This window comes from Marmota flaviventris, chromosome 1 (genome assembly GCF_047511675.1).
Source record: "Marmota flaviventris isolate mMarFla1 chromosome 1, mMarFla1.hap1, whole genome shotgun sequence".
Classification (NCBI taxonomy): domain Eukaryota; kingdom Metazoa; phylum Chordata; class Mammalia; order Rodentia; family Sciuridae; genus Marmota; species Marmota flaviventris.
The window spans coordinates 169,336,452-169,350,135 of NC_092498.1; the positions used below are offsets into that span (position 1 = coordinate 169,336,452).

General features: G+C 34.9%; 1 protein-coding gene across 1 annotated transcript in view; it reads right to left on the reverse strand.

The window, feature by feature from the left end:
* Dnah12 (dynein axonemal heavy chain 12) overlaps positions 1–13,684 on the reverse strand; it is a 260,520-nt gene that overhangs the window by 109,779 nt on the left and 137,057 nt on the right. Inside the window, exons 41-43 of the mRNA XM_071618864.1 lie at positions 7,604–7,903; positions 6,487–6,665; positions 5,897–6,089 (exon numbers count right to left, since the gene is read on the reverse strand). Coding sequence (XP_071474965.1) covers positions 5,897–6,089; positions 6,487–6,665; positions 7,604–7,903 — 672 coding nt within the window. The remainder of the gene's footprint in view (positions 1–5,896; positions 6,090–6,486; positions 6,666–7,603; positions 7,904–13,684) is intronic.

Consider the following 13,684-nt stretch of genomic DNA (forward strand, 5'->3'; position numbering starts at 1 on the left):
ACTTGGAACGGATTCACCATTTGACCCAGTTATCCCACTCCGAGGTCTATACCCAAAGGACTTAAAATCAGCATACTACAGTGATGCAACCACATCAATGTTTATAGCAGCTCAATTCACAATAGTTAAACTATGTAACCAACATAGGTGTCCTTCAATAGATGAATGGATAAAGAAAATGTGGTATATACAGTCAGTGGAATATTACTCAGCTATAAAGAAGAATGAAATTATGGTATTTGCCGGTAAATGGATGGAGCTGGAGAATATTATGCTAAGTGAAATAAGCCAATCCCCCTAAACCAAAGACTGAATGTTTTCTCTAATATGTGGATGCTAGTTCACAATAAGTGTTGGGGGGCACTAGAGAAGAATAGAGTTAGATTAGGTAGAGGAAAGTAAAGGGAGTGGAAGGGAGGTAATGTGGGGATAGGAAGAATAGTAGAATGAAACAGACATTATTACATTATGTATACATATAACTGCATGACCAATGTGATTCTACATCATGTACACTCAGAAAAAGGAGAAATTATATCCTATCTATGTATATCAAAGTGCATAAATACATTCTACTGTCATATATAACTAATTAAAAAATTAAAAACTAAAAAAGAAAATTTAAAAAGCACATGTGTGCCCGCATACAAACACACACAACCCCCAAAAAGATACATTCTAAGAAAAAGTCTGAAAGGTCTTAGGCTAGAGATCCAGGTTGGTTGGTAAAGGTCTTCCCTGGCCTATAGTCAGTCATAAAGACTTGGAGAAGTAGCTTGTGTTTTCAAATGCCCATATAGCAATAGAAGATCCAAAGGATGCAAAGACACAGGGACATGTGGCCTGCAAAGAAATAAAATAAACTTCAGAAACCAACCCTAAGGAAATACAGATCTATAAAATACCTAATAAAGAATTTAAAATAACTACTTCAATGAACTAAAAAGGAATACTGTCAACTAAACTAAACCAGAAAAACAAAATGATAATATCCACAAAGAGATACAAACTAAAAAATCTAATCAAATAAAAATTATGGATCTGAAAATGTACAATAACTGAACTGAAAAATTCCTTAGGGGGAGGTTCAACATTAAACTTACAGAATAAAGAGTCAGCTAACTTGAAAACAAGTTATCAGCTGGACCACCATATATATTATGGGAACCCCAGAAGGACACAGGGAGAGAAAGGGGCTGAGAGTTAATGTGAAGAAATAATGGCCCCAGACTTTCAAAATCTGAGGAAAGAAAGGGATATACAAAGTCAAGAAACTCAATGAATAGTAATTAGGATAAGTTAAAAGGGACTACACTGAGAAACATTATAATCAGACTTTCAAAAGTCAAAGACAAAGAGAAGGTATTGAGAGTAGTAAGAACCTGCAACTTATCATGTATAAAAGAGTTTCCCCAAGATTATCAGTGAATTTTTCAGCAGAAACCTATATAGTAGAAGGAAGTGGGGTGATATATTCGAAGTGCTACAAGAAGAAATGTGTCAACCAATACTATATCTGGTAAACTTATCTTTCAGAAATGAAGGAGAAATTAAGGCCTTTCCAAATAAATAAGTTCATTGCCACTAGATCTGCCCCAAACAAATACTAAAGGGAGTCCTTCAAGTTGAAGTTAAAGGACCTAGACAGCAACATAAAGCCATACAAAAGTATCAATTTTTTAGTAACAGTAAACAGAGAATCCTCATTATTGTAATTTTGGTGCACAAATCTAGTTTTAATTCCAAAAGGAAAAAAGCATAAAAACACAAAAAACTTATAAATGTATGTTAATGGGCACACAATTTATGAAGATATACTCTGTGACATCAATAACAAAGTGTAAAAGTGTAGATCTGAGTAAAATTTTTCTATGCAGTTGAATTTATCAGTTTTAAATAGATTGTTAGAACTTTTAAGTTTTTTCATATAATAATAATGGTTACTAAAAGGAAAATACCGTTCTTTTTATATCCTGAAGATTAATACTTTATCTGAGATGCAGGTGGGAAAGATTTTTCTCCCATTCTGTATACTCTCTGTTCATGTTCTTGATTGTTTCCTTTGCTGTGAAGAAGCTTTTTATTTGATGCCATCCCATTTATTCATTCTTGATTTTACTTCTTGTGCTTTAGGAGTTTTATTGATGAAGTCTGTTCCTGAGCTGATATGATTGAGAGTTGGGCCTGCTTTTTCTTCTAGTATGCACAGGGTTTCTGGTCTAACACCAAGGTCCTTGATCCACTTTGAGTTTTGTGCAGGGTGAGATACAGGGTTTCAATTTCAATCTAGCACATATGGATTTCCAGTTTTCCCAGCACCATTTGTTGAAGAGGCTATCTTTTCTCCAATGTATGTTTTTGGCGCCTTTGTCTAGTATGGGACACCTGTATTTATGTGGGTATGTCTCTTAGTCTTCTGTTCCACTGGTCTTCAATTCTATTTTTGTGCCAACACTATGATTATGTAGTATAATTTAAAGTCTGGTATTGTGATGCCTCCTGCATTACTTTTCTCACTAAGGATTGTTTTGGCTATTCTGGCCTCTTTTATGAGTGCTTTTTTCTATTTCTATGAAGAACGTCACTAAAATTTTAATGGAAATTGCATTAAATCTGTATAGCATTTTTAGTTGTATGGCCATTTTGACTTTTTAAATATTTATTTTTTATTTGTAGCTGGACACAATACCTTTATTTATTTATTTATTTTATGTGGTGCTGAGGATTGAACCCAGGGCCTCACATGTGCTAGGCAAGTACTCTACCGCTGAGCCACAACCCCAGCCCCATTTTGACAATATTAATTCTGCCTATCCAAGAACATAGGAGGTCGTATCTTTTCTAAGGTCTTCTTCAATTACTTTCTTTAGTATTTTGTAGTTTTCATTGTAGAGGTCGGTCTTCCACTTCTTTTGTTAGATTGATTCCTAGTTAGTCAGAATTTTCACTGCTGTGATTAAAAGATCCAACCAGCACAACTATAGAGAAGCAAAGGTTTATTTGGGGGCTCATGGTTTCAGAGGTCTAAGTCCATGGACAGCTGACTCTATTCCTCAGGGCTCAAGGTGAGGCAGGACATAATGGCGGAAAAGTGTGGGAGAGGGAAGCAGATTAAATGGTGACCGGGAAGCAGAGGAAGTTTATAACACCTCAATTCACAATAGCAAAGCTAGGGATCCAACCTAGATGCCCTTCAACAGAAGAATGGATATAGAAACTTTGCATATATATATATATATATATATATATATATATATACACACACACACACACACACACACACACACACAATGAAATATTACTCAGCTATAAAAAAGAATGAAATTATGACATTTGCCAGTAAATGAATGGAACTGGAGACTATCATGATAAGTGAAATAAGCCAGTCCCCAAAAACCAAAGGTTGAATGTTCTCTCTGATATGTGGATGCTAACCCATAACAAGGGAGGGTAAGATGGGGAAATATAGAAATTCATTGGATTAGATAAAGGGGAATGAAGGGAAGAGACGGGAGAGGAGGTGGTAATAGGAAAGACAATAGAATGCACCAGACATCACTTTCCTATGCTCATATATGAACACAAGACCAGTGTAACTCCACATCAAGTTCAACCACAAGAATGGGAACAAAATTGTAATGGGTTGCATCCCATGTATGTATGTCAAAATATACCCTGTCATGTAAAAACAACTAATAAAAAAAAGGAAAATACATACCCAGAAATAAAGAGGTCACTATAACCAATGCCATAAAATAAAAAAGATTACAGGAGAATTCTATAAACAACTGAGTACCAACAAATTGAGTAACCCAGAATAGGATAAGTTCATAGAAACTCCATTACAACACAGATTTTGACATATTCTTGACAAATATTCCAAAACATATCTACCAAAAAACCCCAAACTTATTATATATCACAATATACATGTAAATATACTTACCATTCTATCCCATGTTTATAACAATCATATTATACTATATATATGAACAATTAAATTTATTTAAAAAATTAAAATATGCAAAGACAACACAGCTAACAAATCATGCAAAGCAGAAGTTAAAATTGAGTATATCTGACTTCAAGGTTCAATGTTTTTGCTACTTTGAAGGAATCAATACATAAGTATTATGCTTTCTAAGTCTATTAGTTTATTAGGCAGTGAACATATAAAAATTTTTCCTTTAAAGCATGAACAAAAACAAAGAGTAAATGATATAAATATATCCTTTTTCCTTTCACGTCTATGTGGAACTCTTTGATATCTCCTTCAGTTCTACCATTTCTACCTGCTACTAGCCAAGAAAAAGTAATTCTCTATGTTAATGTTCTTTAAATATTTATTTTTTTAGTTGTAGTTGGACACAATACCTTTATTCCAAGCATTCATTTTTATGTGGTGCTAAGGATCGAATCCAGAGCCCCACATGTGCTAGGTGAGCACTCTACTGCAAAGTCACAACCCCAGCCCTCTCTATGTTAATTTTTAATATGTAAAGATTTAATGGGGTTGTGGCTCAGGGGTAGAGTTCTTGCCTAGCATATGTGAGGCACTGGATTTGATTCTCAGCCCCATATATAAATAAATGAATAAAATAAAGGTCTATTAACAACTAACAATATTTAAAAACTATATAATGGGTATGGTCCAGTGAAAGTGAAAGAAGTCCACAACATCTCCTTTCTCCTTTCTCCTTCTCCTTCTCTCTCTCTCTCTCTCTCTCTCTCTCTCTCTCTTTCTCTCTCTTTTCTTTTTTGGCCATTTTTGGGTCATCTCTGTACTGAAGTCTCTATAGAAGACTGTAGATCCCTATGTAAATTAAGGATAAAACTCCAAATATGCACTGCACTATTCTCTTGGTTGCTAGGACAGCAACACAGCTCTAAAGAAATTACTAATACATCATTATCATCATCATTATTGATATACCTAGCCTAATTCTCTCTGTAGATTGTCACAAGTTATGAAGGATTCATTTCTGTTTTCTGTAAAAATATTAGGATGTCTGTATAGCCTGGCCATAAGTTAATGTTGTAAAGCTGCCCATGCCTTTAACTCACCCATGCCCGGTTTTCCCTGACCAGATAACAACCCTTTCCTAAACCTTAGTTTCACCTCATAAATCCTGGCCTTCCCTGGCTAGATAACGACCCTCTCTGAGGCTCTAACGACTTTCATAAATTCTGATGTCGGGGCCAGCAAAAATGTAAACCAGCATTTGTGTTATGCTTGTCAGAGTTTTGTTATCTGTAACCCCCCCTTTGTGTAACTTTTTGGGCTATAAAGCTGGGCTGCAAGAAAGCTGCAGGGCTGTCCTTGGCTCCCACGATTTTGTTGGGAAAGGCAGCCCAGCAGGTTGAAATAATAAGCTTGCTTAAATTTGATTTTAATTGGAGTCAGTGGTCTTTTCTTGCATCATGGTCTAACAATTACGAGTTTTTTTGGTTTTTTTTGAAGAGCTAGAAATTGAACCCAAACCATCACACATGCTAGCAATGCACTCCACCACTGAGCTAAACCCCTAGCCCATACTGCTCATGTTGTCTACTGGAAGTCACATATTTATCTAAAATAAATCCTCCCAGAACTAGAATAAAGATAGTATCAGCAGCAACAGTTGTAATAGTATAGTGAATAAGACTTGAATCAGAAAGCCATGCTCTACTGTGCATCACTTCCCTCTGTTTCAGTGTGCTCATACTGTTGTGCCTATAAAATAAGATCATATGGTAAAACGCTCAGGACAGTGTTCAGCACACATAGTAGGTGATCAATGGACAGTATTATCATCATCCGTGTATTCAGTATACATCTACACAGGATATTTCTTTCTATATGGGTAAAAGTACACATTATTATCATTTTAGATGCTAGATTTCTTCATAATTTTACCTTTAAATCATCTCTCCACTCATTCATACTATAGCTCTTAGAAATTTCTGGTTGGAAAATCTGCATTTTTGCCATGGATGTAGCCAGACGAGTTAAAGACTGACGACCACTTCCTCCAAGCCCAACAAGCAAAGCATTTCCACCAGACTGCTTTAGATTTCGACATATTCTTGACAAATGTTCCAAAACATATCTAAGAAAAAACCCCACACTAATTATATATCACAATAAATAGGTAAATATATTTACCATTTTATTTCATGTTTATAACAATTATATTATACTGTATATATGCACAAGTAAATTTATTTTTAAAATATGCAAAATAAGACTTTGCATATATGTGTAAGAAAATATACAGGTGTAGTGAAAGTCCAAAGAAACACATGAGTTACTATTACTATAGGTTATGATGGGAGACACAGTGAAGAAGGGTAGACTACAGCAGGGGACTTCAAATAAATTTTTCATATTATATATGTATAATGTGTATTTAATATCTTTTTCTTTATATCTTTTTGTACATTTTAAATATTTCAAAATAAAATTTTACAAATAGCAATTTAAGCATTAATATCAAATGTAGGTACCTAAACACAACAAGATTCATTCTCGTTTTGTGAGTTTGATTATACTCATCTAAGCATTGGTCTACAATGTCACTAAAATGGTGAATATTTGGAATTTCAATATAAACTCTATCATCTCCTTCAAGGTCGGGATTCATATAATCACCAAACATGAGATTTCTTAAGTCTTCTTCAGTCACCTATAGAATGGAAATGAACAGATTACAAAACTTAAAAATTTTTCTAAAATATATTTAAGGAAATGACACAAAACTTAGTTTTATGTATGTTATGGAATGATTATAAATTCAATAATTGTTTTAAACATTATGTAGGGAATCATATACTTGTAAAATTAATGCCTAAAACTATATTCCTAGTAAATAATAAGTTTTTTTCTAGTCTGGAGGATCATCTTGGGTGACTCCCAATTATTATTTACTAAGGGATGGTACTATGTTACATATTTTATTATATCATTTAACTACTATCATACAAGGTTTTATCCTTTAAATAACTTCTGTTATATTCATTTCTCTGAAGATTAACTTCTTCAAAATAAACACCTATTCATAAGAAAAGCTGCAAGAATATGATCATTAAAAAGCAACATTTTGCTGGGTGGGTATGGTGGCACACAACAGTGACTTGGGAGGCTAAGGCAGGAAGATCGAAACTCTAAAGCCAGCCTTGGAAATTTAGTGAGATTCTGTTTAAAAATAAAAAATAAAGTCCAGGTATGGTGGTGCACACCTGTAATCCCAGCAGCTCAGGAGCCTAAAGCAGGAAGATTACGAGTTCAAAGCTAGCCTCAGCAACTTAATGAGGCCCTAAACAACTTAATGAGGCCCTAAGCAACTCAATGAGACCCTGTCTCAAAATAGAAATATAAAAAAGGGTCTGGGAATGTGGCTTAGTGGTTAAGCACCCCTGGGTTGAATCTGGAGTGCCAAAATAAAATATAAATAAATAAAATTTTTAAAAAGGGTAGGAGATGTAGCTCACTGGTCGAGTTGCCCCTGGGTTCAAATACTGCAAAAAAAGCAATATTTTTTAAAAATAAATTAATTGATTAATACAGTTCATGCAAATGTATTGCTTTAACTTGACATATTTTTTAATCACTACATATACTCACTGGTGCATTCTCTTTCCTCAAATGTAAAAAAACACCATCAAATGATTCTTTAAAATTGTCCTTTATAACAATTTTGATTAATTTGAACAACCAGTTTCTATCATCATCATTAATGAGGCGATCATAAAACACTCGGAGAACCTCATGCACAAACAGGCGGATCATAGTGTGCTTGCTCTCTACAGCATCTCTTTGAATGAGTAAACAGCCCCGGATGACACGTGAAAAATCACGCAAGTTGAAAGTATAATGAGATTTTGCAGGAGTGGGCAAAAGATTTTCCATGGATCGTTTATATATCTGTATGCAAAAAAAACACAACAAAGCAAAAATGAAAGGCTTATAATCAGTGAAAGTATAATGAATAATACAAGAAATATTTTATTTATCCTATCAGATTATATCATCCTGGAAAATTGTGTAGTACTAAGCCTAGCATAGCATGTTTCTTTTTTTCTATAGCTCTCAACCAGGCTTTATGAAGTTAAAGGAACTTCTGATACTAAGTCTACTTATATTTCCCAATTATTACAGTTGTGTCATTTAAAGATGAGTGACTGGGGTTAAATAGTTAAAAATTTAGTAGGAAGTGAAATTAGGTAATTCATTCTGAAACATTCCAAATAAAGAGGATTAAATAATTTCCCATTGACTGATTCTTTCTCTTCCCTTCCCTTCTTTTACTGTTTGTCCTTCTATTCTTTCCTCTATTTTTACTGGTAGATTATGGAAAAGAAGTATATATTTGCTATCAATATTCTGTTAAGAAAGGTGATTTAAATCTTCTATAATATAGAAAGTCAAAGAAAAATATTTAAATTTGTATGCATTCTTTGGTTCATCCCCTTGTCCCAATTTCCACACATTGGTTGGTCTATAATGCTTCAAAGAGAGGAGAGGAAAAAAAGAAAGGAATCCTTTTTGTGTCTGACCTCCTTACCTTTCCAATAGAGGCCTGAAATATAAATATTATATTTTATAAATAGAAGCACTTTTCTTTATCAAAATAAATGTATTATTTGTGTAGTACTGTTACATGATATTATTCTGTTTCAAAATAAATACCCCTTTGCTCATAGCTTCTCTACTTTAGCAGCATAAATTTTCCACTGAAACAAAGAGAAAATAACCTTAAAAAGATACAGTATTCTCAGAAACTGATAGAATAAAGCTAGGGAATTTTTTGCCTCCTGTTGCAGTCATCCCAAAATGAACTCCACTTTATCAAGCTTCCAGAAAGCTTAGTTTGATGAGATTGCCACTGATTGCTTTAAATACTTTTTTCTTTTTACCATTAAATATGAGGCTGGCTTTGGCCTCTGTGCAGGGAGCTGTTCTTTGATCATATAGGAAGTCTTGTTTTCTACTCCCATGCTTTTATTTATCTATTATCTTTTCACTACTACTTCTAAGTTATGTATTATAAACTTCTTCCTTCCTTTCTTCCTTCCTTCCTTCCTTCCAAGACAAGCATGAAGAACAAGAGGGAAGACAGGAGAAAATTAACAAATACCACAGTAGAAACCTAACAACTGGGAAAATACCTATGATATGGCAGATACTGGTTCTGGATGAATTTCTTTTTTTTTTTTTAATTTTTTATTGTTGGCTGTTCAAAACATTACATAGTTCTTGATATATCATATTTCACAATTTGATTCAAGTGGGTTATGAGCTCCCATTTTTACCCCATATACAGATTGCAGAATCACATCAGTTACACATCCATTGATTTACATATTGCCATACTAGTGTCTGTTGTATTCTGCTGCCTTTCCTATCCTCTACTATCCCCCCTCCCCTCCACTCACCTCCCCTCTTCTCTCTCTGCCCCCTCTACTGACATTCGTTTGTCCCCCTTGTATTATTTTTCCCCTTCCCCTCACTTCCTCTTGTATGTACTTTTGTATAACTCTGAGGGTCTCCTTCCATTTCCATGCATTTTCCCTTCTCTCTCCCTTTCCCTCCCACCTCTCATCCCTGTTTAATGTTAATCTTCTTCTCATGCTCTTCGACCCTACTCTGTTCTTAGTTACTCTCCTTATATCAAAGAAGACATTTGGCATTTGTTTTTTAGGGATTGGCTAGCTTCACTTAGCATAATCTGCTCTAATGCCATCCATTTCCCTGTAAATTCTATGATTTTGTCATTTTTTAATGCAGAGTAATACTCCATTGTGTATAAATGCCACATTTTTTTTATCCATTCATCCATTGAAGGGCATCTAGGTTGGTTCCACAGTCTAGCTATTGTGAATTGTGCTGCTATGAACATCTATGTAGCAGTGTCCCTGTAGCATGCTCTTTTTAGGTCTTTAGGGAATAGACCGAGAAGGGGAATAGCTGGGTCAAATGGTGGCTCCATTCCCAGCTTTCCAAGAAATCTCCATACTGCTTTCCAAATTGGCTGCACCAATTTGCAGTCCCACCAGCAATGTACAAGTGTACCCTTTTCCCCACATCCTCGCCAGCACTTGTTGTTGTTTGACTTCATAATGGCTGCCAATCTAACTGGAGTGAGATGGTATCTTAGGGTGGTTTTGATTTGCATTTCTCTGACTGCTAGAGATGGTGAGCATTTTTTCATGTACTTGTTGATTGATTGTATGTCCTCCTCTGAGAAGTGTCTGTTCAGGTCCTTGGCCCATTTGTTGATTGGGTTGTTTGTTCTCTTATTGTCTAATTTTTTGAGTTCTTTGTATACTCTGGATATTAGGGCTCTATCTGAAGTGTGAGGAGTAAGATTTGTTCCCAGGATGTAGGCTCTCTATTTACCTCTCTTATTGTATCTTTTGCTGAGAAAAAACTTTTTAGTTTGAGTAAGTCCCATTTGTTGATTCTAGTTATTAACTTTTGTGCTATGGGTGTCCTATTGAGGAATTTGGAGCCCGACCCCACAGTATGTAGATCGTAGCCAACTTTTTCTTCTATCAGACGGCGTGTCTCTGATTTGATATCAAGCTCCTTGATCCATTTTGAATTAACTTTTGTGCATGGCGAGAGAAACGGATTCAGTTTCATTTTGTTGCATATGGATTTCCAGTTTTCCCAGCACCATTTGTTGAAGATGCTATCCTTCCTCCATTGCATGCTTTTAGCCCCTTTATCAAATATAAGGTAGTTGTAGTTTTGTGGATTGGTTTCTGTGTCCTCTATTCTGTACCATTGGTCCACCCGCCTGTTTTGGTACCAGTACCATGCTGTTTTTGTTACTATTGCTCTGTAGTATAGTTTGAAGTCTGGTATCGCTATACCGCCTGATTCACATTTCCTGCTTAGCATTGTTTTTGCTATTCTGGGTCTTTTATTTTTCCATATGAATTTCATGATTGCTTTCTCTATTTCTACAAGAAATGCCGTTGGGATTTTGATTGGCATTGCATTAAACCTATAGAGAACTTTTGGTAATATCGCCATTTTGATGATGTTAGTTCTGCCTATCCATGAACAGGGTATATTTTTCCATCTTCTAAGATCTTCTTCTATTTCTCTCTTTAGGGTTCTGTAGTTTTCATTGTATAAGTCTTTCACCTCTTTTGTTGATTCCCAAGTATTTTATTTTTTTTTGAGGATATTTTGAATGGAGTGGTTGTCCTCATTTCCATTTCAGAGGATTTGTCGCTGATATACAGGAATGCCTTTGATTTATGCGTGTTGATTTTATATCCTGCGACTTTGCTGAATTCATTTATTAGCTCTAATAGTTTCTTTGTAGACCCTTTTGGGTCTGCTAGGTATAGAATCATGTCATCTGCAAATAGTGATAATTTAAGTTCTTCTTTTCCTATTTTGATGCCTTTAATTTCTTTCGTCTCTCTAATTGCTCTGGCCAGTGTTTCGAGAACTATGTTGAACAGAAGTGGTGAGAGAGGGCATCCCTGTCTTGTTCCAGATTTTAGAGGGAATGCCTTCAATTTTTCTCCATTCAGAATGATGCTAGCCTGAGGCTTAGCATAGATTGCTTTTACAATATTGAGGTATGTTCCTGTTATCCCTAGGTTTTCTAGAGTTTTGAACATAAAGGGATGCTGTACTTTGTCGAATGCTTTTTCCGCATCTATCGAGATGATCATATGGTTCTTATTTTTAAGTCTATTGATGTGGTGAATAACATTTATTGATTTCCGTATATTGAACCAGCCTTGCATCCCAGGGATGAATCCTACTTGATCATGGTGCACAATTTTTTTGATATGTTTTTGTATCCGAGTGGCCAGAATTTTACTGAGGATTTTTGCATCTAGGTTCATTAGAGATATTGGTCTGTAGTTTTCTTTCTTTGAAGTGTCTTTGTCTGGTTTAGGAATCAGGGTGATGTTGGCCTCGTAGAATGAATTTGGAAGTTCTCCCTCTTTTTCTATTTCCTGAAGTAGCTTGAAAAGTATTGGTATTAGTTCCTCTTTAAAGGTTTTGTAAAACTCTGCTGTATACCCATCCGGTCCTGGGCTTTTCTTAGTTGGTAGTCTTTTGATGGTTTCTTCTATTTCCTCAATTGATATTGGTCTGTTTAGGTTGTCTATATCCTCCTGACTCAATCTGGGCAGATCATATGACTTAAGAAATTCATCTATGCCTTCACTATCTTCTAATTTATTGGAGTATAAGGATTCAAAATAATTTTTGATTATCTTCTGTATTTCTGAAGTGTCTGTTGTGATATTGCCTCTTTCATCCCGTATGTTAGTAATTTGAGTTCTCTCTCTTCTTCTCTTCGCTAGCATGGCTAAGGGTCTGTCGATTTTGTTTATTTTTTCAAAGAACCAACTTTTAGTTTTGTCAATTTTTTCAATTGTTTCTTTTGTTTCGATTTCATTAATTTCAGCTCTGATTTTAATTATTTCTTGCCTTCTACTTCTTTTGCTGTTGTTTTGCTCTTCTTTTTCAAGGATTTTGAGATGAAGTATGAGATCATTTATTTGTTGGTTTTTTCTTTTTTTAAGGAATGAACTCCAAGCAATGAATTTTCCTCTTAGAACTGCTTTCAACGTGTCCCATAGATTCCGATATGTTGTGTCTGTGTTTTCATTTATCTCTAAGAATTTTTTAATTTCCTCCTTGATGTCTTCTATAACCCATTGATCATTCAGTAACCTATTGTTCATTCTCCAAGTGATGTATGCTTTTTCCTTCCTTCTTTTATCGTTGATTTTCAGTTCCATTCCATTATGATCAGATAGGATGCATGGTATTATCTCTATTCCTTTATATTGTCTAAGAGTTTCCCTGTGACATAATATATGATCTATTTTTGAGAAGGATCCATGTGCTGCTGAGAAAAAAGTGTAACTGCTTGATGTTGGGTGGTATATTCTATATATGTCAATTAAGTCTAGGTTATTAATTGTGTTATTGAGTTCTATAGTTTCCTTATTCAACTTTTGTTTGGAAGATCTGTCCAGTGGTGAGAGAGGTGTGTTGAACTCTCCCATGATTATTGTATGGTGGTCTATTAGACTCTTGAACTTGAGAAGAGTTTGTTTGATGAACATAGCTGCACCATTGTTTGGGGCATATATATTTATGATTGTTATGTCTTGTTGGTGTATGGTTCCCTTGAGCAGTATGTAGTGTCCCTCTTTATCCCTTTTGATTAACTTTGGCTTGAAATCTATTTTATTTGATATGAGTATGGATACTCCTGCTTGTTTCCAAAGTCCATATGAGTGATATGATTTTTCCCAACCTTTCACCTTCAGCCTATGTATGTCTTTTCCTATCAAATGCGTCTCCTGTAGGCAGCATATTGTTGGGTCTTGTTTTGTGATCCATTCTACTAGCCTGTGTCTCTTGATTGGTGAGTTTAAGCCATTAACATTTAGGGTTATTATTGAGATATGGGTTGTTCTTCCAGCCATATTTGTTTATTTATGTTACTAAACATGGTTTGTTTTCCTCTTTGATTATTTTCCCCCCTTAAGTGTCCTACCTCCCACTGTTGGTTTTCATTGTTATTTTCCATTTCCTCTTCCTGTAATGTTTTGCCAAGGATGTTTTGAAGAGATGGTTTTCTAGCTGCAAATTCTTTTAACTTTTGTTTATCGTGGAAGGTTTTAATTTCATCTTCCATCCTGAAGCTTAATT